The 23618-nt window shown below is 39.4% G+C and overlaps 1 protein-coding gene across 1 annotated transcript in view; it reads right to left on the bottom strand.

Annotated features, from left to right (window-relative positions):
- LOC133569960 (ras association domain-containing protein 5-like) overlaps window positions 1-22967 on the bottom strand; it is a 29011-nt gene extending 6044 nt beyond the window's left edge. The window contains exons 1-4 of the mRNA XM_061922522.1: window positions 22550-22967; window positions 6928-7041; window positions 3316-3634; window positions 3130-3245 (exon numbers count right to left, since the gene is read on the bottom strand). Of these exons, the coding sequence (XP_061778506.1) occupies window positions 3130-3245; window positions 3316-3634; window positions 6928-7041; window positions 22550-22699 (699 nt within the window). The 5' untranslated portion in view covers window positions 22700-22967. The remainder of the gene's footprint in view (window positions 1-3129; window positions 3246-3315; window positions 3635-6927; window positions 7042-22549) is intronic.
- Window positions 22968-23618: the final 651 nt, after the last annotated feature.

Genomic DNA, 23618 nt, shown 5'->3' with positions numbered 1-23618 from the left:
ACTCACTTTAAGGAGTATAACTTATTTTCAATACAAACAAACAGTATTACTCATTTTAGGGAGTATAACATATATTCAATACAAGCAAACGTAGTATTACTCTCTTTAGGTAGAAGAACTTCTGTGCTATACAAGCACACGTTGTATTACTCACTTTAGGGAGTAAAACCTCTTTGCTATACCGTACAAGCAAATGTAGTACTATTCACTTTAGGGAGTATAACTTATTTTCAATACAAGCAAATGTATTAATACTCACTTTAAGGAGTATAACGTATTAGCTATACAAGAAAACGTAGTATTACTCACTTTAGGGAGTATAACTTCTTTTCAAATCAAACAAACATAGTATTACTCATTTTAGGGAGTATAACTTATTCTCAATACAAACAAACGCAGTATTACTTATTTTAGGGAGTATAACGTAGTCTCAATAGAAACAAATGTAGTATTACTCACTTTAGGGAGTATAACCTCTTTTCAATACAAAGAAACATAGTATTACTCACTTTAAGGGGTATAACTTCTTTTCAATACAAACAAACGTAGTATTACTCATTTTAGGCAATGTTATAACTTCTTTTCAAAACAAACAAATGTAGTATTACTCATTTTAGGTAATGTTATAACTTATTTTCAATACAAACAAACATAGTATTACTCAGACAGCCACCACACTGTTCTTGGCAAAGAGAAGGCCAGGGTCCAATGGAATGGAGACCCAGACAATTGGGGGCCCATCTTTGCTGCAGCCTTCCTCCGCCTTTGTGACCGTTGTGGAGCTTCTATGCAACCATTATCTATCTATCTCTATATATATATATATATATATATATATATATATATATATATATATAAAGAGATATATCGTCATAACTTGAAGTAAATAATAAAGATTAAAAACCATCCATCCATTTTCTACCGCTTGTCCCTTTTGGGGTCGCGGGTGGTGCCAGAGCCTATCTCAGCAGCATTTGGGCGGAAGGCAGTGTACACTCTGGACGAGTCGCCACCTCATCGCCGGGCCAACACAGATACAAAAAAATGAAATAACTAAAAGCTTACCTTTTTTATATTTGCATAGTATTTATATATTATTAATGTTGTAAATACAAATATTTATACATCTTGAAAGGGTGGTGCTAAAGAGGTAGGCATTTTTCAGAGGTCTCAAGAAGGTAAGAAATGCGAGAATGTGTGTGAGTCTGCTATTTTTTACTTTGTAATTTACTTTGTGTTGCCACTTGCCTGTGTACGAAAAGTACAATATAAATGAAGGTTTGATTGATGTAAAGCTCTCTCTCAGCATTTATGAATCAATATCCCTCCATCCATTTATCACCGCTTGTCCCCGCTGGAGCCTATCTCGGCTACATTTGGGAGGAAGGTGGTGTACACCCTGAACAAGTCGCCACCTCATCGCAGGGCCAATTAATATTGCTAAAATGACATACCGTATTTCTTTGAATTGCCGCCGGGTACAAACCCCATTTCCATATAAGTTGGGAAATTGTGTTAGATGTAAATATAAACGGAATACAATGATAAGCATATCATTTTCAACCCATATTCAGTTGAATGCACTAAAAAGACAAGATATTTGATGTTCAAACTCATAAACTTTTATTTTCTTTTTGCAAATAATAATTAACTTAGAATTTCATGGCTGCAACATGTGCCAAAGTAGTTGGGAAAGGGCATGTTCACCACTGTGTTACATCACCTTTTCTTTTAACAACACTCAATAAACGTTTGGGAACTGAGGAAACTAATTGTTGAAGCTTTGAAAGTGGAATTCCTTCCCATTCTTGTTTTATGTAGAGCTTCAGTTGTTCAACAGTCCGGGGTCTCCGCTGTCGTATTTTACGCTTCTTAATGCGCCACACATTTTCGATGGGAGACAGGTCTGGAATGCAGGCGGGCCAAGAAAGTACCCGCACTCTTTTTTTACAAAGCCATGCTGTTGTAACACGTGCTGAATGTGGCTTGGCATTGTCTTGCTGAAATAAGCAGGGGCGTCCATGAAAAAGACAGTGCTTGGATGGCAGCATATGTTGTTCCAAAACCTGTATGTACCTTTCAGCATTAATGGTGCCCTACAGATGTGTAAGTTACCCATGCTTTGGGCTCTAATGCACCCCCATACCATCACAGATGCTGGCTTTCGAACTTTGCGTGGATAACAGTCTGGATGGTTCGCTTCCCCTTTGGTCCGGATGACACCATGTTGAATATTTCCCAAAACAATTTGAAATGTGGATTCGTCAGACCACAGAACACTTTTCCACTTTGCATCAGTCCATCTTAGATGATCTCGGGCCCAGAGAAGCCGCTGGCATTTCTGGATGTTGTTGATAAATGGCTTTCGCTTTGCATAGTAGAGCTTTAACTTGCACTTACAGATGTAGCGACCAACTGTATTTAGTGACAATGGTTTTCTGAAGTGTTCCTGAGCCCATGTGGTGATATCATTTGGAGATTGATGTCGGTTTTTGATAGAGTGCTGTCTGAGGGATCGAAGGTCACGGTCATTCAATGTTGGTTTCCGGCCATGCCGCTTCCGTGGAGTGATTTCTCCAGATTCTCGAAACCTTTTGATGATATTATGGGCCGTAGATGTTGAAATCCCTAAATTTCTTGCAAATGCACTTTGAGAAACGTTGTTCTTAAACTGTTTGACTATTTGCTCACGCAGTTGTGGACAAAGGGGTGTACCTCTAGTGAAAGACTGAGCATTTTTTGGGAAGCTGTTTTTATACCCAATCATGGCACCCACCTGTTCTCAAATTAGCCTGCACACCTGTGGGATGTTCCAAATAAGTGTTTGATGAGCATTCCTCAACTTTATCAGTATTTATTGCCACCTTTCCCAACTTCTTTGTCACGTGTTGCTGGCATCAAATTCTAAAGTTAGTGATTATTTTCAAAATAAAAAATGTTTATCAGTTTGAACATCAAATATGTTGTCTTTGTAGCATATTCAACTGAATAGGAGTTGAAAATGAATGCAAATCATTGTATTCCGTTTATATTTACATCTAACACAATTTCCCAACTCATATGGAAATGGGGTTTGTATAAAGACTATCATTATCTCTGTTTCTTATAGATGTTTTGGTGGCTCCTCACCTCCACTTCTCCAGTTTCATTCTCCTTGAGGACGAAGCTGAGCGTCTGCGGGTCGGGTCCTGCCAGGAGTCTCAGAAGAAGAGGACGCTCGCACAGAGGAAGCTTCTGGAACAGATCTGACGAGAGAGGAACAGGAGACGGGTTATCCCTGCTCTTCCCGCGCTCCGCCGGTCCTCCGTCCCTCACCCTGAGCGTCGCGGTGCGTCTGGCGGTACAAAGCAAACTTGCGAGGGTTGTCCAGCACCATGAACTTCTTCAGCAGGCCCTGGATGACCTCCCCGGTGGTGGTGGCGGAGCTGATGTGCAGCTGCTTGACGCAGTCGCACGGCAGGTAGAAGGACGTCCGGTCCTCGCCCTGGACGCAGTCTTGGCCCTCTGAAGGCGCTCCGTCGGGGCCTCCTCCCGAAACCCCCACGGGGCTGCCGGCGTCCAGGGCCGGAACCGTGACCGGCCGACTGAGCCTGAGGTGGACCTTGATGAAACCCGTGTAGGAGCCGTCAGACGCCTGCGGGACACCCACACAAAGACAGTGAGTAAAGTGACCCGATTTCTGGACGATGTTTCTGTTGTTCTGTCAAATAAATACATATTCTTGTTAAAAATGTCACTCATATCTGGGTTTTGGGTATATTTTAATGGAATAAAAACAACTCTGATCAGAAGTTGGGAAGGAATAGGGCAAACCAGCAGTACAATGTATCATTTTTAACCAAATATTGGGTCAAGAAGAGTTAAATTGCGCAACCCAATAGTTGGGTTGGGAACAACCCAATATTAAGTTAGCGTAACTCACCTTTTGGGTTATAAACCCAATAGTTTGGTTGGGAATAACCCAATATTGAGTTAGCATAACTCAACGTTTGGGTTAAATAATTCAACCCAATGAGTTTAGTTGAATAACCCAACTTTGGGGTTAAATAATTCAACACAATAGTTGGGTTGGGAATAACCCAACATTGAGTTAGCATAACTCAATGTTGGGTTGTAAACCCAATAGTTTGGTTGGGAATAACCCAACATTGAGTTAGCATAACTCAACGTTTGGGTTAAATGATTCACCCAATGCGTTTAGTTGAATAACCCAACTTTGGGGTTAAATAATTCAACACAATAGTTGAGTTGGGAATAACCCAACATTGAGTTAGCATAACTCACTTTTGGGTTGTAAACCCAATAGTTTGGTTGGGAATAACCCAACATTGAGTTAGCATAACTCAACTTTTGGGTTGTCAACCCAATAGTTTGGTTGGGAATAACCCAACATTGAGTTAGCATAACTCAACGTTTGGGTTGAATAATTCAACCCAATGAGTTTAGTTGAATAACCCAATTTGTGGGTTAAACAATTCACCCCAATACTTTGGTTGGGAATAACCCAACAGTGAGTTAGCATAATTCAACTTTTGGGTGAAATAATTCAGCAAAATAGTGAGGTTGGGAATAACCCAACATTGAGTTATCATAACTTTTGGGTTAAATAATTCACCTCAATAGTATGGTTGGGAATAAACCAACAATGAGTTAGCATAACTCAACTTTTGGGTGAAATAATTCAACCTAATATTTTGGTTGGGAATAACCCAATATTGAGTTAGCATAACTCAATTTTTGGGTTAAATAATTCACCCCAATAGTTTGTTGGGAATAACCCAACAATGAGTTAGTATAACTCAATGTTTGGGTTAAATAATTCAACCCAATGAGTTTAGTTGAATAACCCAACTTTGGGGTTAAATAATTCAACACAATAGTTGGGTTGGGAATAACCTAACATTGAGTTAGCATAACTCAACTTTTGGGGTACAAACCCAATAGTTTGGTTGGGAATAACCCAACATTGAGTTAGCATAACTCAACGTTTGGGTTAAATGATTCAACCCAATGAGTTTAGTTGAATAACCCAACTTTTGGGTTAAATAATTCAACCTAATATTTTGGTTGGGAATAACCCAATATTGAGTTAGCATAACTAAATTTTTGGGTTAAATAATTCACCCCAATAGTTTGTTGGGAATAACCCAACAATGAGTTAGTATAACTCAATGTTTGGGTTAAATAATTCAACCCAATGAGTTTAGTTGAATAACCCAACTTTGGGGTTAAATAATTCAACACATTAGTTGGGTTGGGAATAACCTAACATTGAGTTAGCATAACTCAACTTTTGGGGTACAAACCCAGAAGTTTGGTTGGGAATAACCCAACATTGAGTTAGCATAACTCAACATTTGGGTTAAATGATTCAACCCAATGAGTTTAGTTGAATAACCCAACTTTTGGGTTAAATAATTCACCCCAATAGTTTGGTTGGGAATAACCCAACAGTGAGTTTGCATAACTCAACTTTTGGGTGAAATAATTCAGCACAATAGTGAGGTTGGGAATAACCCAACAATGAGTTATCATAACTCAACTTTTGGGTTAAATAATTCACCCCAATAGTTTGGTTGGGAATAAACCAACAATTAGTTAGCATAACTCAAATTTGGGTGAAATAATTCAACCCAATACTTTGGTTGGGAATAACCCAACATTGAGTTAGCATAACTCAACTTTTGGGTTGTCAACCCAATAGTTTGGTTGGGAATAACCCAACATTGAGTTAGCATAATTCAACTTTTGGGTGAAATAATTTGTGGGTTAAATAATTCACCCCAATAGTTTGGTTGGGAATAACCCAACAGTGAGTTAGCATAACTCAACTTTTGGGTGAAATAATTCAGCAAAATAGTGAGGTTGGGAATAACCCAACATTGAGTTATCATAATTTTTGGGTTAAATAATTCACCTCAATAGTATGGTTGGGAATAAACCAACAATGAGTTAGCATAACTAAACTTTTGGGTGAAATAATTCAACCCAATACTTTGGTTGGGAATAACCCAACATTGAGTTAGCATAACTCAACTTTTGGGTTGTAAACCCAGCAGTTTGGTTGAGAATAACCCAACATTGAGTTAGCATAACTCAACGTTTGGGTTAAATAATTCAAACCAATGAGTTTAGTTGAACAACCCAACTTCTGGGTTAAATAATTCACCCCAATAGTTTGGTTGGGAATAACCCAACAGTGAGTTAGCATAACTCAACTTTTGGGTGAAATAATTCAGCAAAATAGTGAGGTTGGAAATAACCCAAGATTGATTTATCATAACTCAACTTTTGGGTTAAATAATTCACCTCAATAGTATGGTTGGGAATAAACCAACAATGAGTTAGCATAACTCAAGTTTTGGGTTAAATAATTCAACCCAATACTTTGGTTGGGAATAACCCAGTATTGAGTAAGCATAACTCAATTTTTGGGTTAAATAATTTACCCCAATAGTTTGGTTGGGAATAACCCGACAATGAGTTAGCATAACTCAACGATTGGGTTTAATAATTTTACCCAATGAGTTTGGTTGAATAACCCAACCTTTGGGTTAAATAATTCAAACCAATAGTTAGGTTGGGAATAACCCAACAATGAGTTAGCATAACTCAACGTTTGGGTTAAATAATTCAACCCAATGAGTTTAGTTGAATAACCCAATTTTTGGATTAAATAATTCAACCCAATGAGTTTAGTTGAATAACCCAACTTTTGGGTTAAATAATTCAACCCAATAGTTTGGTTGGGAATAACCCAACATTAATTTAGCATATCCCAAGTTTTGGGTTATAAACACAATAGTTTGGTTGGGAATAACCCAACATTGAGTTAGCATTATTTCTCATAAAGAATAATATGGGTCATAGTTGAAAAACCAAAACAATTGCAGAGTGTTGCATGAGGCGCGACATAAAGCGACTTACCAGCGTCATGCCATTCTCGGACACTCGGGAGTTGTACTCGTCTATCCTGGCGCGCACGTCTTCCTCAGGGAGGTCCTTCGCTCCTCCATCTTCTTCCTCCCTGGCCTCGCTTTTCTGGAAAGCACACGAGCTGCGTGTCAATCAGGGTGAAACAACTCCTACCGGCCAGCAGGTGGTGCTGCCTCCTAGGAGAGCGTTTGACCTCCACACTCGTGGAGAACTCTAAGCCTACTTGAAGGTGGAGCAGGGGCCACGCTTGCCACGCTTGGCTAAGACATCCTCATCCTCACCCGACCTTCCTGTCCGCCATCTTTTTAGAGGAGTCAGTGTAACACTTAGCAACCAAAACACTGCGGGAAATGTTGGAGAGGGCGAACGAGTCATCGCTTCACAGGACTGGTTGTCACTGGAGGAGAGCCTCCGGTGACAGGAGTGATGGGAGTGAGTGACGGAGTGAGGGATGAGGGAAAGAGCGGCTGCTGAGAACCAGCCTTAGCAACACGCAGTGTGAGCGAGTTATTTATAGTACAGGAGGAAGCATCCCTTCCATCTTATTATATATTTATATACTTCTTTTGTGCTATGCATTATCTGGGGCAGAGGGAGAGAGGGAGGGGGTAGAGAGGAAAGGGGGCAGAGAGAGAGAGAGAGAGAGAGAGGGGGTAGTCCTCAGGTCGTGAGCTGGAATCTCTCACAAGACAAACATAAGTTCATGTGTTCAAACATAAACAAACAAACATGGTTCATGTGTGAGAGAGAAATCACTTCCAAGGGGAAGAGAGAGAGAGAGAGAGAGAGAAAGAGAGAGAGAGAGAGAGAGAGAGAGAGAGAATTTCACCACCCTGTAGACCTATTTGCCCCAAGTGACGGTTATTTATTTGAACGCTTTAGGCTACCTCAGCAGTCCCCCCCTTTCTTAAACTTACGTTTTGACATTATGTATTACCCCCGCGGGATAATACGAATTTGTGTTTTCTCCGTGTGTTTGATGTGCGGCTTCTCCGCCGGAATTGTGCCCTTATATGGGGAATTAAGGGCGTGTTTATATGCAAATGAGAGAGACAGATAGAAAGAAAGAGAGAGCGAGAGAGAGAGAGAGATCGAGAGAGAGAGAGAGAGAGAGAGAGACAGAGAGAGAGAGAGAGTCCTCCGGTTGTGAGCTGGAATCTCTCACGATTTACAAATAAATGTTTACATATAAATACATATATACATACATATAAATACATACATATATACACACACACATACATACATATATATATATGTATATACGTATACATATATAAATATGTATATAATATATATGTCTATATATAATATATATATAATATATATGTCTATATATATATATATATATACATATATATATATATATATAAATAAATATATATATATATATATATATATATGTATATATATATATATATATATAGATATATATATATATATATATATGTTTGCAGATATATATACATATATCTGCTCATGCACCTGGGGATAGGTTGATTGGCAACACTAAATTGGCCCTAGTGTGTGAGTGTGAGTGTTGTCTGTCTATCTGTGTTGGCCCTGCGATGAGCTGGCGACTTGTCCAGGGTGTACCCCGCCTTCCGCCCGATTGTAGCTGAGATAGGCGCCAGCGCCCCCTGCGACCCCAAAAGGGAATAAGCGGTAGAAAATGGATGGGATGGATATCTGCTCTGTCCTCAGGTTGCAGACATGTCTATGTTTAATTTAGGCTAGAAAAGTGTAAATTCAAGTATATTATTATTCGTCCCTTCAAGCAATTTTACAATATAACTAAAACAATGCTTACCTAAAAAAACTTTTGTGTGAGTGTTTTCATGCATATTTGTACGTGATATCAATAATGGAGTGATGCTGGTGTTGTTAGCATTAGCTACAATGCCAAAATGTTAACGGGTGTCTGTGTTAGTATTATTTACTTACAACGACATTCTTTTTGTATTGTTTCACTCTTAGAAACTCTTCAGTAATTTCACCAAAACGTCACGGTGAAGTTATTGAGTGTGTTTAGGTGATTAAAGAGCTAGCTTTTGCAGCTTGTGGGTCCTTGACGATGACTTCTGTTTTGTTTGATTCACTGTTTTACTGCCGTGTTAAACAGACACAGTTTGGAAACAAGTAAGGTTTGTAAATAAACATTTCCAAAAACTTCTCTACCAGTATATGTATCTGCGGATTGTAGTCCAGTGCGACTTATATATTGAGTCTGTTGAGCTAATTAGCGATATAGCTTTTGCAGCTCGTGGGTCCGTGACGATGACTTCCGTTTTGTTTGATCCGCCGTTTTACTGCTGTGTTACAGACACCGTTTGGAAATAATTAAGGTATGTAACTAAACATCTCCAAAACAGTATATACATATCTGCGGCTTATAGTCCGGTGTGACTATATATTGAGTCTGTTTAGCTGCTAAGAGAGCTACGTTCCGCCGCTAATGGGTCCATGACGATGACTTCTATTTTGTTTGATCTGCCGTTTTACTGCCGTGTTACAGACACAATGAGGTATGTAAATAAACATTTAAAAAAAATCTTACTTATATATCTGCGGCTTATAGTCCAGTGTGACTTATATATTGAGTCTGTTTAGCTCATTAGAGAGCAAGCTTTGGCAGTTAGTAGTTCCATGACGGTGACTTCTGTTTTGTTTGATCGGCCGTTTTACTGCGGCGTTACAGACACAGTTTAGAAACAATCTGTCAGAGTTAGTTTGTGTCGAACCCCAAGATGCAGAGAAGGAGGCAGTCATTTTGCAGGTAAACATTTTTTAATAAAAATACTCCAACAAGAACAAAAGGGGTACAACAAAAAGTTTGCACGAGGCGGATAACAAAACTAAAAGAGCTAGCATGGGAGCTAGAAAACAAATGGAGCTTAGCATGGAAGCTAGCAAAAACAAAAGAGCCTAGCGTGGAAGCTAGCGGGTAGCGAGCAGGAAAAGAGAAGTTGTTACTTGTAGAATGAAAACAAAACGGAAGCAGGGAACAAAAGACAGTAAACTACAAACTGATACCGAAATATAGCTTACCGCTACGCTGCAATGACACGACAGGAGCGACAATACGGAAGTGATATCGACAATAATCCAGCACTGACTGGATGGGATGACAGGTCTAAATAGGAGCGGGCTGATTGACACCAGGTGTGGCAGGGTGCCGATCAGCCGCAGCTGAAGGGACACAGCACTCAGGGAGAAAGACAGGAAACAGACAAAATAAGAGCGCAGGGAACAAAAGACAGTAAGCTACGAACTGATACGAAATATAGCTTACTGCTACGCTGCAATGACACGACAGGAGCGACCATACGGAAGTGACATCGACAATAATCCAGCACTGACTGGATGGGCTGACAGGTTTAAATATGAGCGGGCTGATTGACACCAGGTGTGGCCAGGTGCCGATCAGCCGCAGCTGAGGGGACACAGCACTCAAGGAGAAAGACAGGAAACAGCCAAAATAAGAGCGCAGTGAACAAAAGACAGTAAGCTACAAACTGATACCGAAATATATCTTACCGCTACGCTGCAATGACACGACACGAAACGACACGACAGGAGCGACAATACGGAAGTGACATCGACAATAATCCAGCACTGACTGGATGGGATGACAGGTTTAAATAGGAGCGGGCTGATTGACACCAGGTGTGGCAAGGTGCCGATCAGCCGCAGCTGAAGGGACACAGCACTCAGGGAGAAAGACAGGAAATAGACAAAATAAGAGCGCGGGGAACAAAAGACAGTAAGCTACGAACTGATACGAAATATAGCTTACCGCTACGCTGCAATGACACGACACAAAACGACACGAGAGGAGCGACAATACGGAAGTGACATCGACAATAATCCAGCACTGACTGGATGGGATGACAGGCCTAAATAGGAGCGGGCTGATTGACACCAGGTGTGGCCAGGTGCCGATCAGCCGCAGCTGAGGGGACACAGGAAACAGACAAAATAAGAGCGCAAGGAACAAAAGACAGCAGGCTACAAACTGATACCGAAATATAGCTTACCGCTACGCTGCAATGACACGACACGAAACGACACGAGAGGAGCGACAATATGGAAGTGACATCGACAATAATCCAGCACTGACTGGATGGGATGACAGGCCTAAATAGGAGCGGGCTGATTGACACCAGGTGTGGCCAGGTGCCGATCAGCCGCAGCTGAGGGGACACAGCACTCAGGGAGAAAGACAGGAAACAGACAAAATAAAAGCGCTGACAGGAACTAAAGACAGGAAATACTACACACACACAGGAAAAACTAAAACACAAACAAACTGTCAGGGGCAAGCCTGACACAATCAAGGTGCGTAACATTTATCTCTTCTAAGATTTGGTGGGTGTGGCTTAAAAAGCTTGGAAAATAATCTAATTTGCCCTTTTGCTAATAGCTTGTTTGGAATAATGCCATTAATTAAATGATGCATGCGTAAGCACAGAAAATGTTTGGTCAACACACAACTCCAAAGGTCCAGTTGTCAAGTTGGACATGTTAAGGTAGTAACACAAAATTTTGGTCTCAGCCAACAACAATCACCACATCTATCAGGACTTGAATGTGGAGTGCCGGCGTCAGAGCGCCAACACAACAATCAAGGGCTGACAAAAGCATGCGAGGAATATGAAGGACCTGATATGCATCTAAAGCTCCTCCCGAGTCCAACTGGCAAGCCAAAAGAACCTTGCAGGAATTCCTGCGTTTGTTGTGAGCCTGTGAATGCATCACGGGCCACGCCTTCCTGCACGGAGTGAGAGTGACGACGATGGTTGGTGTGATCCTCGCCACACGCCATCTCCATGGTGACGTTGTCTGATTGGACCTCTATGGGCTCGTCAATATTTTGGATAATCAGCAACCATGATTTTAGAGGGGGACTGTCGATGGCTTTTAACGTGTACAATTATTGACACACACACACACACATACTGGTTATAATTTGGAATGGGGACCAAGTTTTTGTTCATGACTTGTGGGGACCAGGTTGTGGAGGCATACAATTTTTGGGGTAAAATGGCCACTGTCCAGTTAGCTCATACACGTCTCTAAAGGGGAACATTATCACAATTTCAAAAGGGTTAAAAACAATATAAGTCAGTTCCCAATGGCTTGTTGTATTTTTTGAAGTTTTTTTCAAAATTTTACAGGTCCCAGAATATCCCTAAAAAAATCTTTAAAGTGCCTTTTATTCGCTATCTGCGATGCGACTATCCATTTTCCTGTGACGTCACACAGTGCTGCCAATGTAAACAAACAATGGCGAATAGCACAGCAAGATATAGCGACATTAGCTCGGATTCAGACTCGGATTTCAGCGGCTTAAGCGATTCAACAGATTACACATGTATTGAAACGAATGGCTGGAGTATGAAAGTATTGAAGAATAAACTAAAGCTATTGAGCAAATAGCTATTGACCCTATTCATAGCCATAGCATGGCCGAATAGCTGCGTTAGCATCGCCGGTAAAATGTGCGGACCAAACGATCAGGACTTTCGCATCTTGTGACACTGGAGCAACTTAAATCCGTCGATTGGTAAGTGTTTGTTTTACATTAAATGTGAGTGGAAGGAAACGTAATAAAGTTGCAAATGCATCTGCAGGTTATCCATACATCTCTGTGCCATGTCTGCTTTAGCACCGCCAGTAAATAGCATGTTAGCATCAATTAGCGTAGCAAGTTAGCATCGGTTAGCTGGCAGTCACGCCGCGACCAAACATGTCTGATTAGCACATAAGTCAACATCAACAAAACTCACCTTTGTGATTTTGTTGACTTTATCGTTGCAAATGCAACTGCAGGTTATCCATACATCTCTGTGCCATGTCTGTCATCGCCGGTAAAATGTGCAGACACTCCGGCACATTCAATGGGGGTCTGGCGGCAGATTTCTTGCCACTTTCGCATCTTCGGGCCAGTGGTGCAACTTGAATCCCTCCCTGTTAGTGTTGTTACACCCTCCGACAACACACCGACGAGGCATGATGTCTCCAAGATTCCAAAAAATAGTCGAAAAAACGGAAAATAACAGAGCTGAGACCCGGTGTTTGCAATGTGTTGAAAATGAAAATGGCGGCTGTATTAACTCGGTGACGTCACGTTCTGACGTCATTGGCAAAAGAGCCATAAACAGAAAGGCGTTTAATTCGCCAAAATTCACCCATTTAGAGTTCGGAATTCGGTTAAAAAAATATATGGTCTTTTTTTCTGCACCATCAAGGTATATATTGACGCTTGCATGGGTCTGGTGATAATGTTCCCCTTTAAATCTCTGGATTGATGAAGTAATGTGCTGATCATACTTACTGGGGACCGTGGAGAAAAAGACTTAGTATGACTCACGGGGAAATAGTTAAAATATTTTTGCACAATTCACAAACATTTGTACAAGACTACTGAGGACCATTAAAAAAAAAAAAAAGTTCAAATTAAATATAACATGATCCTCAGAATACAGCACTACAGCTGTACTCTTATAGGAAGTTTACCACTTAAATGTTAAAGCAAATCCTGCATCTTCTGCTATTTAGCAGTAATGAGGTTGTGTGCTACTCCAGCTACCATATATAGAAGGATGGAAAATTCTGAATGTTAATCATATTTTAAGGCAGGCATCACCAACCTTTTTGAAACCTTGAACTACTTCTTGGGTACTGATTAATGCAAAGGGCTACCAGTTTGATACACACTTAAAAAAAATAGCCAGAAATAGCCAATTTTCGCAATTTACCTTTAATAAATCTATACTGTGTATATATATATATATATATATATATATATATATATATATATATATATATATATATATATATATAAGTATTTCTGTCTGTCATTCCGTCGTACATTTTTTTTCCTTTTACGGAAGGTTTTTTGTAGAGAATAAATGATGAAAAAAAACACTTAAATGAACGGTTCAAAAGAGGAAAAAACATGAAAAAAAATGAAAATTTAATTTTGAAACATACCGTCGCGTTTTTTTTTTTTTGTAGTTTGGGCGGGGGTGAGACTTGGCCAAAATATGAAAAATAAATAAATAAATAAAATAAGTAAAAAAAAAAAAAAAAAAAAAAATATATATATATATATATATATATATATATATATATATATTTCTTTTTGGGTTTGGGTCTGTGGAGAAGACTGCGACTTGTAGTCCGAAAAATACAGTAGTTTATTTTCAATTCCGACTCTTCAAAATTCAAAATTCAACCGCAGAAAAGAAAAGAAAAACTCAGCTAATTCGAATCTTTTTGAAAAAATTTAACAAAAAAGAATTTATGGAACATCATTAGTAATTTTTCCTTATTAAGATTAATTTTAGAATTTTGATGACTGCATTTTGTTAGAATATATAACAAATTGGACCAAGCTGTATTTCTAATAAAGACAAATCATTATTTCTTCTAAATTTTCCAGGACTAAATTTTTTTAAAGAAATTCAAAAGACTTTGAAATAAAATTTACATTTAAATCTAAAGATTTTCTAGATTTGCGAGAATATATTTTTTGAATTTTAATCATAATAAGTTTGAAGAAATATTTCACAAATATTCTTCGTCGAAAAAAAAGAAGTTAAAATGAAGAATTTAATTAAAATGTATTTATTATTCTTTACAATAAAAAAATAAATTTACTTGAACATTGATTTAAGTTTTCAGGAAAGAAGAGGAAGGAATTTAAAAGGTAAAAAGGTATATGTGTTTAAAAATCCTAAAATCATTTTTAAGGTTGTATTTTTTCTCTAACATTGTCTTTCTGAAAGTTTTAAGAAGCAAAGTAAAAAAAATAATTTAAAAAAATGTATTCAAACAAGTGAAGACCAAGTCTTTAAAATGTTTTTGGATTTTCAAATTCTATTTGAGTTTTGTCTCTCTTAGAACTAAAAAGGTCAAGCAAAGCGAGACCAGCTTGCTAGTAAATAAATAAAATTTAAAAAATAGCGGCAGCTCACTGGTAAGTGCTGCTATTTGAGCTATTTTTAGAACAAGCCAGCAGGCGACTCATCTGGTCCTTACGGGCTACCTGGTGCCCGCGGGAACTGCGTTGGTGACCCCTGCTTTAAGGTAATAATGTTTTATAATCGTGCTCTATGAAAATGTCATCCTGTCATGTCTTTGTGTTCATGTTATGTTTGGTTCTGTTCTCTTGTTTTTTTGGACTCTTAGTAGCTGTTTACGCTCCCTTGTTTTTTCACCATGACGACCATTATTTCGCCTGTTATGTGTTCACGACTGACGCACCTGTTTTGTTTGGACTCACGCAGCTGTCAATAATTACATCACTATAATTCAAGCCATAGTTGCCAGGTAGTCGGCCTGGCGACATCACCCTTGATATACACTTGATACACGAATGATTTCACGGTCCATGCCATAGTGCTCATGCCATTGCTCTGTTGTTTTTTGACTTTTTCACGACACAGTAAGTGTTTTGATTACGTCCATAGTTCAGGCTACGTGTTTACGTTTTTGTTCCTAGCTAAGTTTGTGTCTCCGCCTTTGGTTTGTTCTTTTGATAAATTAATTAAATCATGTCTTTACCTACACGCCTTGTCCAGTCCAGTCGCTTTGCACCCTGGGAAAACAAACCGCTCCATAGTCCCCGTCATGACACATCCTAAGGAACACTAAACCAGATTTTGTTTTTGGAAAAATGTATTAGTTTTAACAATTAATTTTCCCTTTTACCGTTATTTGAAACACGTAAACAAAGTAACCCAAATTTCCCTGTAGTGGGATCAATAAATGATTATCTTATCTTACCTTAAACCACAGAAATAAAATAAAAACTCATTTGAACTTTTATTTTTACTTTTTTATTTTTAACAACATTGAATATTAAGAAAATAAAAAAACTATTCTATTTAACCAGTCTTGCTGATTATCTCTTAATCAACTATTTTACCTTCAATCTCCTTTTGTAGGCCGTAATGCGGTTGTACACATAGAAGCTTAAAAATCACTTAGGCATCTTCAGAATGGATCTGACTATCTTTTAAAAAGGTTTCCCTTTCGGAGACCTGTTTTTTTTTGGGTCCCCATACCGTCAGAAGTCCCCTAAAGGTGACTGTGTAAACAGAGCGATGTCCCCATTAAGCCTGAATTGCCAGCACACACACACACACACACACACACACACACACACACACGCATTTCTATGGCTGACAAGAGCAAGTGGTGACGTTCTCACTTTGATGAGAACAGACAAGAGAGGTCGCTTTAAATGTAGCCCGGAATATTCCTTGCCTTGTTTGTTTGAATACACCATTAAAGTGACTCCAACGACACCTAGTGTGTGTGTGTGTGTGTGTGTGTGTGTGTGCGTTTGTTTGTGTGTTCTGGCAATGCTTACTTAATGGGGACATCGCTCTGTTTACACAGTCACCTTTAGGGGACTTCCGACGGTATGGGGACCCAAAAAAAAAACAGGTCCCCTAAAGGGAAACCTTTTTAAATGATAGTCAGATCCATTCCGAAGATGCCTAAGTGTTTCTTAAGCTTTGACCCAAAAACATATTTACTGGTTAGTTTGAGTGTGAGACATTTGCACAGCAGCCCTCTCATCGGGTTGTAGCTGGTACTGCACTCGCTGCTCTGCTCACGCTTCTTCCGTGTATAGTTAATCATGTCCACCTGCTCCCCATAACATCAATCCAGAGATTTAAAGATGTGTATGAACTAACTGGGCAGTGGCCATTTTACCTACATTTCTTTATGCCTCCACAACCTGTAGAAAGGGTGGTCCCCACAAGTCCTGATCAAAAACGTGGTCCCCACAAGTTCTGACCAAAAACGTGGTCCCCATTCCAAATGATAACCAGTGTGTGTGTGTGTGTGTGCGTGTGTGTGATATAGCAAGAGTACATAAACACGTTTACACACGCCCCTTCTCCTGTTCAAAGCTGTTTGTTCGAATGTTTGACATATTTGCGGCAGTTTCTGCAATAAGTAGCCAGTGCAGTGCAGTAGATTCCGGGACCAAAGTCACTCACAACAGTGAAAAGGTCACATCAAAATGTTGCTCCGTACACTTTTTCTCATACATTTTTCAAAAACCAGTGGACTCGTCTGGTGATTTTCATAATGTGTACACAGGCTCCATCTGTGCCCATAACAATCACTTAACTAGTGCTTTATTTTCCTATATTCAAACTGTATGTAATGTTACAGTAGCCAAAAAGTATTACATTTATTCGTTAAATAAAACCCCTGCCTTGTTTTTAATGAATACTTGGGCCTTCTAATACTGTAGTTTAATGTTGCTCATTACGGTGGTACTTGGAGAAGCAGGGGTTTTCCGTAGGCGGTATTTTTCAGAAAAATTTTGGAGAACCAAGGAATTAATTATACGTAATATTATTATTATCATATGTACTATGATTATTATTACAATGATTACTATGAATAATAAAGACAATAATAAGTATTACAATATGATGATAATTATCCATTTTAATAAAATATAATAGAAGTATTAATAATGTAATTATAATTATTCCCATTATTAATACTAAATATAACAATAATCATTAAGAATTATTATATAATTATAATTATTATGTATTATTATGTTCAATAATAAAGATAATAAAAATAATAATAATAATGATAATTATTTTATATATCTATTGTATATTGTTTTATTGTTTAATTGTTTTAATTAGTTTTACCCTTTAATATTGTGTTAAATCCTATTTATTATTATATTATTTTATATTGGTTTTATTTTTTATTCAGTCATTGGTGGAGCGAAGGATATTTGAATATTGTTTTTAATATTGTTGTGCAGAACTTTGGAAACATTTATGTTGTTTAAATGTGCTACACAAATAAAGTGGATTGGATTATTATTCATATTAAATATAATAATCTCTATTATTAATAATTTAAATTATTATAAAAATAATAATAGTAATAATAATAATACAATATTATTGGTAATAATAAAGATAATTATTATTATTAATAATTATAATATAATAATTTATGTTCATGTTTAATATTAAATATAATTATACAATAATATATTATTATTGGTAATAATAAAGATAATCACTATTGTTAATAATTATAAAATAATAATTATTATTATTTATTAGTATGTTTAATATTAAATATATTAATAATCATTATTATTTTCATATTAAATATAACCATCTTTATTATGAATAATTATAACATAATTATTATCATGTTATATATTATTATTAGTTATTATACTGACGATAATACATAATTTTTGGTAATCATAAAGCTAATTATTTTTATTAATAATTACAACATACTTATTATTATAAGTATCAATTTTTATTTACCATTCTAATTGGAAGATTACAACCTTTATATTACCCTAAAAAAGTAAAACAAAGATAAAAACAAAAATAGGCTCCCAATCTTAGGTAACAAAAAAACCGACTTCAATAAATACGGACCACCTGGACGTATAGTTCTCTCCACGGCTGTTTTCTTTTGCATATGTGCCACGCTGGCTTGTTAGACTGCATTAATGTCCTCTTATCTTTCCCGCCTAATTGGCGAACCCTCTTGCACCCTCTCCTTGAAAGCCGGAGAGGACGAAAACAAACACACATTGATAATCCCATCAGTGTGAATATCGAACCATTGACTGTCCACCCAGGTCTACCGAGGCCTTCACTACCTCCTGCCTGAAAGGAGGCTGGGATAGGCTCCAGCTCAGCCAGGGCACTAACGATGACAAGCTGTATGCAAAGTGACTGAATATAAGTGGTTCGTACGGGGAGAAATACTGTATCACCTGTACACAAAGTTGGACGGGAATTCTCACACGCAAAGCTCCTCCCTTCTCCCCCGTATTTGCATATCTCATTTGCATATTCAAAGTCATGGAAAAGAGGGCAACGTACCGGAGGATTTACACACACACACACACACACACACACACACACACACACACACACACACACGGTATAACATATGTAATTTACAACCATCTTCCGAAGGGTAGCACAAACAAACACACAAACAAACAAACAAACAAACAAACACGCTTAATCGCTGGCAGCACAGTCCTCACCTCACCGACCACACAGCTGCTCCATTTTTTGCAATACTACAGCACTTTCTCCACATTCTGTTTTGTCACAGCCTCATCCCAAAATTGACTAAATTCATTGTTCTCCTCAAAATTCTGCAAACAATACCCCATGATGACGATTCTATGCAAATTTATTCAACAATTCTTACTTACTAAACCGCCCCATGTGTGATGTCTGTGGGATTGTTTTGTACGTGCTACCGTGATGTAATGAAACTAGCATCATCAGCATTAGCTAACACGTCTACCATCCATCCATCCATCCATCCATTTTCTACCGCTTATTCCCTTTCGGGGTCGCGGGGGGCGCTGGCGCCTATCTCAGCTACAATCGGACGTAAGGCAGGGTACACCCTGGACAAGTCGCCACCTCATCGCAGGGCCAACACAGATAGACAGACAACATTCACACTCACATTCACACACTAGGGCCAATTTAGTGTTGCCAATCAACCTATCCCCAGGTGCATGTCTTTGGAAGTGGGAGGAAGCCGGAGTATTATTAACTTAAAATGGCATTATTTTCGTATTGTTTCGGTTTTGTAAAATTCCTCAGCAAATTCACCCAAAAAACGTCACCGTGGAGTTATTAAGTCTGTTTCGCCGATTGGAGAGCTAGCTTGCGCAGCTCGTGGACCCATAAGGACGACTTCTGTTTTGTTTGACCGGCCGTTTTACTGCCGCGTTACAAACGCTGTTTGGAAACAATTAAAGTACTGTTTTTCAACCTATTTTGAGCCGAGGCACAATTCTGGAGGCACACCACAAGCAGAAAACATTAAAAAAATTAAACTCAGCAGCCGATATTGACAGTAAAAAGTCGTTCTCGCAATTGTTGGATATGAATTCAAACCATAACCAAGCATCACTATAGCTCTTGTCTCAAAGTAGGTGTACTGTCACCACCTGTCACATCACATCCTGATTTATTTGGAGTTTTTGGTGTTTTCCTGTGTGTTTTATTTTAACTCTTGTCTTGCGCTCCTATTTTGTTGTTGATTGCCATGTCATGTACGAATGTACTTTGTGGACGCCGTCTTTGCTCCACAGTAAGTCTTTGCTGTCGTCCAGGATTCTGCTTTTGTTTACTTTGTAGCCAGTTCAGTTTTTCGTTCTGCGTAGCCTTCCCTCAGCTTCAATGCCTTTTCTTGGGGGCACTCACCTTTTATATATTTTTGGTTTAAGCATTAGACACTTTTTTACCTGCACCCTGCCTCCCGCTGTTTCTGACATCTACATAGCAATTACTACTAATAATAATGGATTTGATTTATATATTGCTTTTTTCTAGACATTCACCGACACTCAACAACAACACATCATTTGCAGAGTATGATTACTGGTTTGTAAAAAATATCTTTAACCCAAGTAGGTGAAACTAGATAATCTGCCACGGCACACCAGACTGTATCTCATGGCACACTAATGTGCCGCGGCACAGTGGTTGAAAAACACTGAATTAAGGTATTTAAATATACATTTCTGTGTAAATAAGTAATTGCACAAAGTATATATCTGCGACTTATAGTCCGGTGCGGCTAATATATGGAAAGATGTGTTCTAAAATTTAGTGGGTGTGGCTTCCATACCGGAATATCGCCTCCAGTGGGTGCAGAAAAGTATTAAAGACTATTCTGATGAGGGAGAAATACAAAAACAAGCTAACTGTTCAAGCTAAGGAAAATCGGGCATCAGTATTTTTTTGCACTTTGCGTACATGACAACACACTGGAAAGGTGTGTTGTTGTTTGTGCTACGGCGCCATCTTTAGGACATCTACAAAATCCCCTTCCATTTAGTGTTTAAAACCAGAAAAAAGGTGCAGTTCTGTCTTATAGTCGTCCACAGCGTTTCTACTTGTATTGGTTCTTCATTCATCACTTCAACGTTTGTGAGTTTTACAATATAACTAAAACAATTTTTACTTAGGGACGACTTCTGTTTTGTTTGATCGGCCGTTTTACTGCCGTGTTACAAACGCTGTTTGGAAACAGGTATGTAAATGAATATTTATGCGTAAATAACTAATTTCACAAAGTATATATCTGCGGCTCATATATGGAAAAACGTGTTCTAAAATTAAGTGGGTGTGGCTTACATACCGGAATATCGCCTCCAGTGGACGCAGAAAAGTATTGCAGACTATTGTGATGAGGGAGAAGTACAAAAACAAGCTAACTGTTCGAGCTAAAGAAAATTGGGCATCAGTGTTTTTTTGCACTTTGCGTACATGACAACACACTGGAAAGGTGTGTTGTTGTTTGTGCTACGGTGCCATCTGCCCCTTCCATTTAGTGCCTAAAACCAGAATAAAGGTGCAGTTCTGTCTTATAGTCGTCCATAGCATTTCTACTTGTAATAGTTCTTCATTCATCACTTCAACGTTTGTGAGTTTTACAATATAACTAAAACAATTCTTACTTAAGGACGAATTCTGTTTTGTTTGATCGGCCGTTTTACTGCCGCGTTACAAACGATGTTTGGAAACAATTAGGGTGTGTAAATGAATATTTATGCGTAAATAACTCAATTTACAAAGTATAGATTTGCGACTTATAGTCCGGTGTGGCTAATATATGGAAAAACGTGTTCTAAAATTTAGTGGGTGTGGCTTACATACCGGAATATCGCCTACAGTCGGCGCAGAAAAGTATTGCAGACTATTCTGATGAGGGATAAGTAAAAAAACAAGCTAACTGTTCAAGCTGAGGAAAGTCGGGCATCAATATTTTTTTGCACTTTGAGTACACAACACACTGAAAAGGTGTGTTGTTGCTTGTGCTACAGCGCCATCTTTAAGACGTCTAAAGTATTCCCTTCCGTTCAGTGCTTAAAACTGGGAAAAACAAGTGCAGTTCTGTCTTGTAGTCGTCCATAGCGTTTCTACTCGTTTCAACTAAAACAATTCTTACTAAAGGACGACTTCTGTTTTGTTTGATCTTCCGTTTTACTGCCGCATTACAAACGCTGTTTGGAAACAATTAGGGAATGTAAATGAATATTTATGCGTAAATAACTGATTTCACAAAGTATAGATTTGCGACTTATAGTCCGGTGTGTCTTCTATACGGAAAGACGTGTTCTTAAATTTAGTGGGTGTGGCTTATATACCGGTGCGCTCTATAGACCGGAACCCCGCCTCTAGTGGGCGCAGAAAGGTATTGCAGACTATTCTGATGAGTGAGAAGTACAAATACAATATTATTTCTTACTTTTAACGTATCAGCGACAAAATGTGAGCGTTTTAAGGCGTTAAGTTGATATCTTCGACTCGGTATCGCCACAGAGACGCGGACAGGATGATTAAAAAAAGAACCCGTTACCATGGTAACCGTGAACAAAATGTCTGATTCTAGCGGCACAGCGACCAACACAACGCCGGAGTGTCAGCCTGCTTCCTCGGGAGAGAAGTCTCCCGCACACCGGGGGCAGGTTGAAGGCGACAACCTGCCCGGAGCGCTTTTGCTTTCTCAGGCGGACACGAAGAGGAAGAGGAAGAGGAAGTACCGTGGCGGAGGGCTTGGGCCCGCGGAAGAAGAAGGAGGTCTTGGCGGTGAAGAAGGCGAAGTCCTCGCTGTCGTCGTCCAGGCTGCAGTAGCCGCTGCTCATGCTGTTGCTGCCGGTCATGGAGGGTCCGGGCTCCGTGTTGACGGTCATGGCCCCGGGAGGATGAAGACGCGAGCGGCGGCGCACCAGCCGAGGATGTGACTGACACTGGGGGGGCGGGGCTTCCTGCTTGTGGAGGGGCGTGCTGCAGGTGAACACGTGACTTCCGGCGGAGTCACTTTCCAGCCGGTGTCAGGTTGAGGCACCTGCTTGTCGAGGAGCTGCCAGCGTCTCATCTTCTACCTTCTTCAGCCGCTCTCTCACTCCACCATCTGTCTTTCTCTCTCTCTCGCTCTCTCTCCTTCTCTCTCTCTTTCTCTCTGTCTCTCCCCCTTCTCTCCCTCTCCTTCTCTCTCCCCCTTATCTCTCTCCCTCTCCTCTCTCTCTCCTCATCTCTATCTCTCCCCCTTCTCTCTCTCTCTTCTCTCTATCTCCCTTCCTCTCTCCCCCTTCTCTCTCTCTCTTATTTCTCTCTCCCTCCCCATCTCTCTCTCTGTATCTCTCTCTCTATCTCTCCCTCTCTCCATCCCCTTCTCCCCTCTCTCTCCCTATCTCTCCCCCCTGCTCTCTCTCTCCCCCCTTCTCTCTCCCCCTCACCCTTCTCTCTCTCTCTTCATTCTCTCTCTGCAGAGAAAGACTACTTCCTCTCTCTATTTCTCTCCCTTCTCAGTCTCTCTCTCTCCCCTTCTCTATATGTCTCTCTCATTTCTCTCTCTCTCCCCACCACTCTCTCCGTCTCTCTCTATCTCTCCTCCCTTCCCTCTCTCTCTCTCTCCCCCTTCTCAGTCTCTATCTCTCCCTTCCACTCTCCCCCTTCTCTCTATCCCTCTCTTGCACTTCTCTCTTTTTTCCATCTCTCGCTATCTCTCTCCCTACCCTTCACTCTCTCCCTCTCTCCATTTGTCTCTCTCTCTTCTTCTCTCTCCCCCTTCTTTCTCACCACATCTCTCTCTATCGCCCCTTCTCTCTC

This window comes from Nerophis ophidion, linkage group LG16 (assembly GCF_033978795.1).
Source record: "Nerophis ophidion isolate RoL-2023_Sa linkage group LG16, RoL_Noph_v1.0, whole genome shotgun sequence".
NCBI classification, from domain to species: Eukaryota; Metazoa; Chordata; class Actinopteri; order Syngnathiformes; family Syngnathidae; genus Nerophis; species Nerophis ophidion.
The sequence above is the reverse complement of the archived record's forward strand: the minus strand, read 5'-3'. Positions and strand labels throughout refer to the sequence as shown.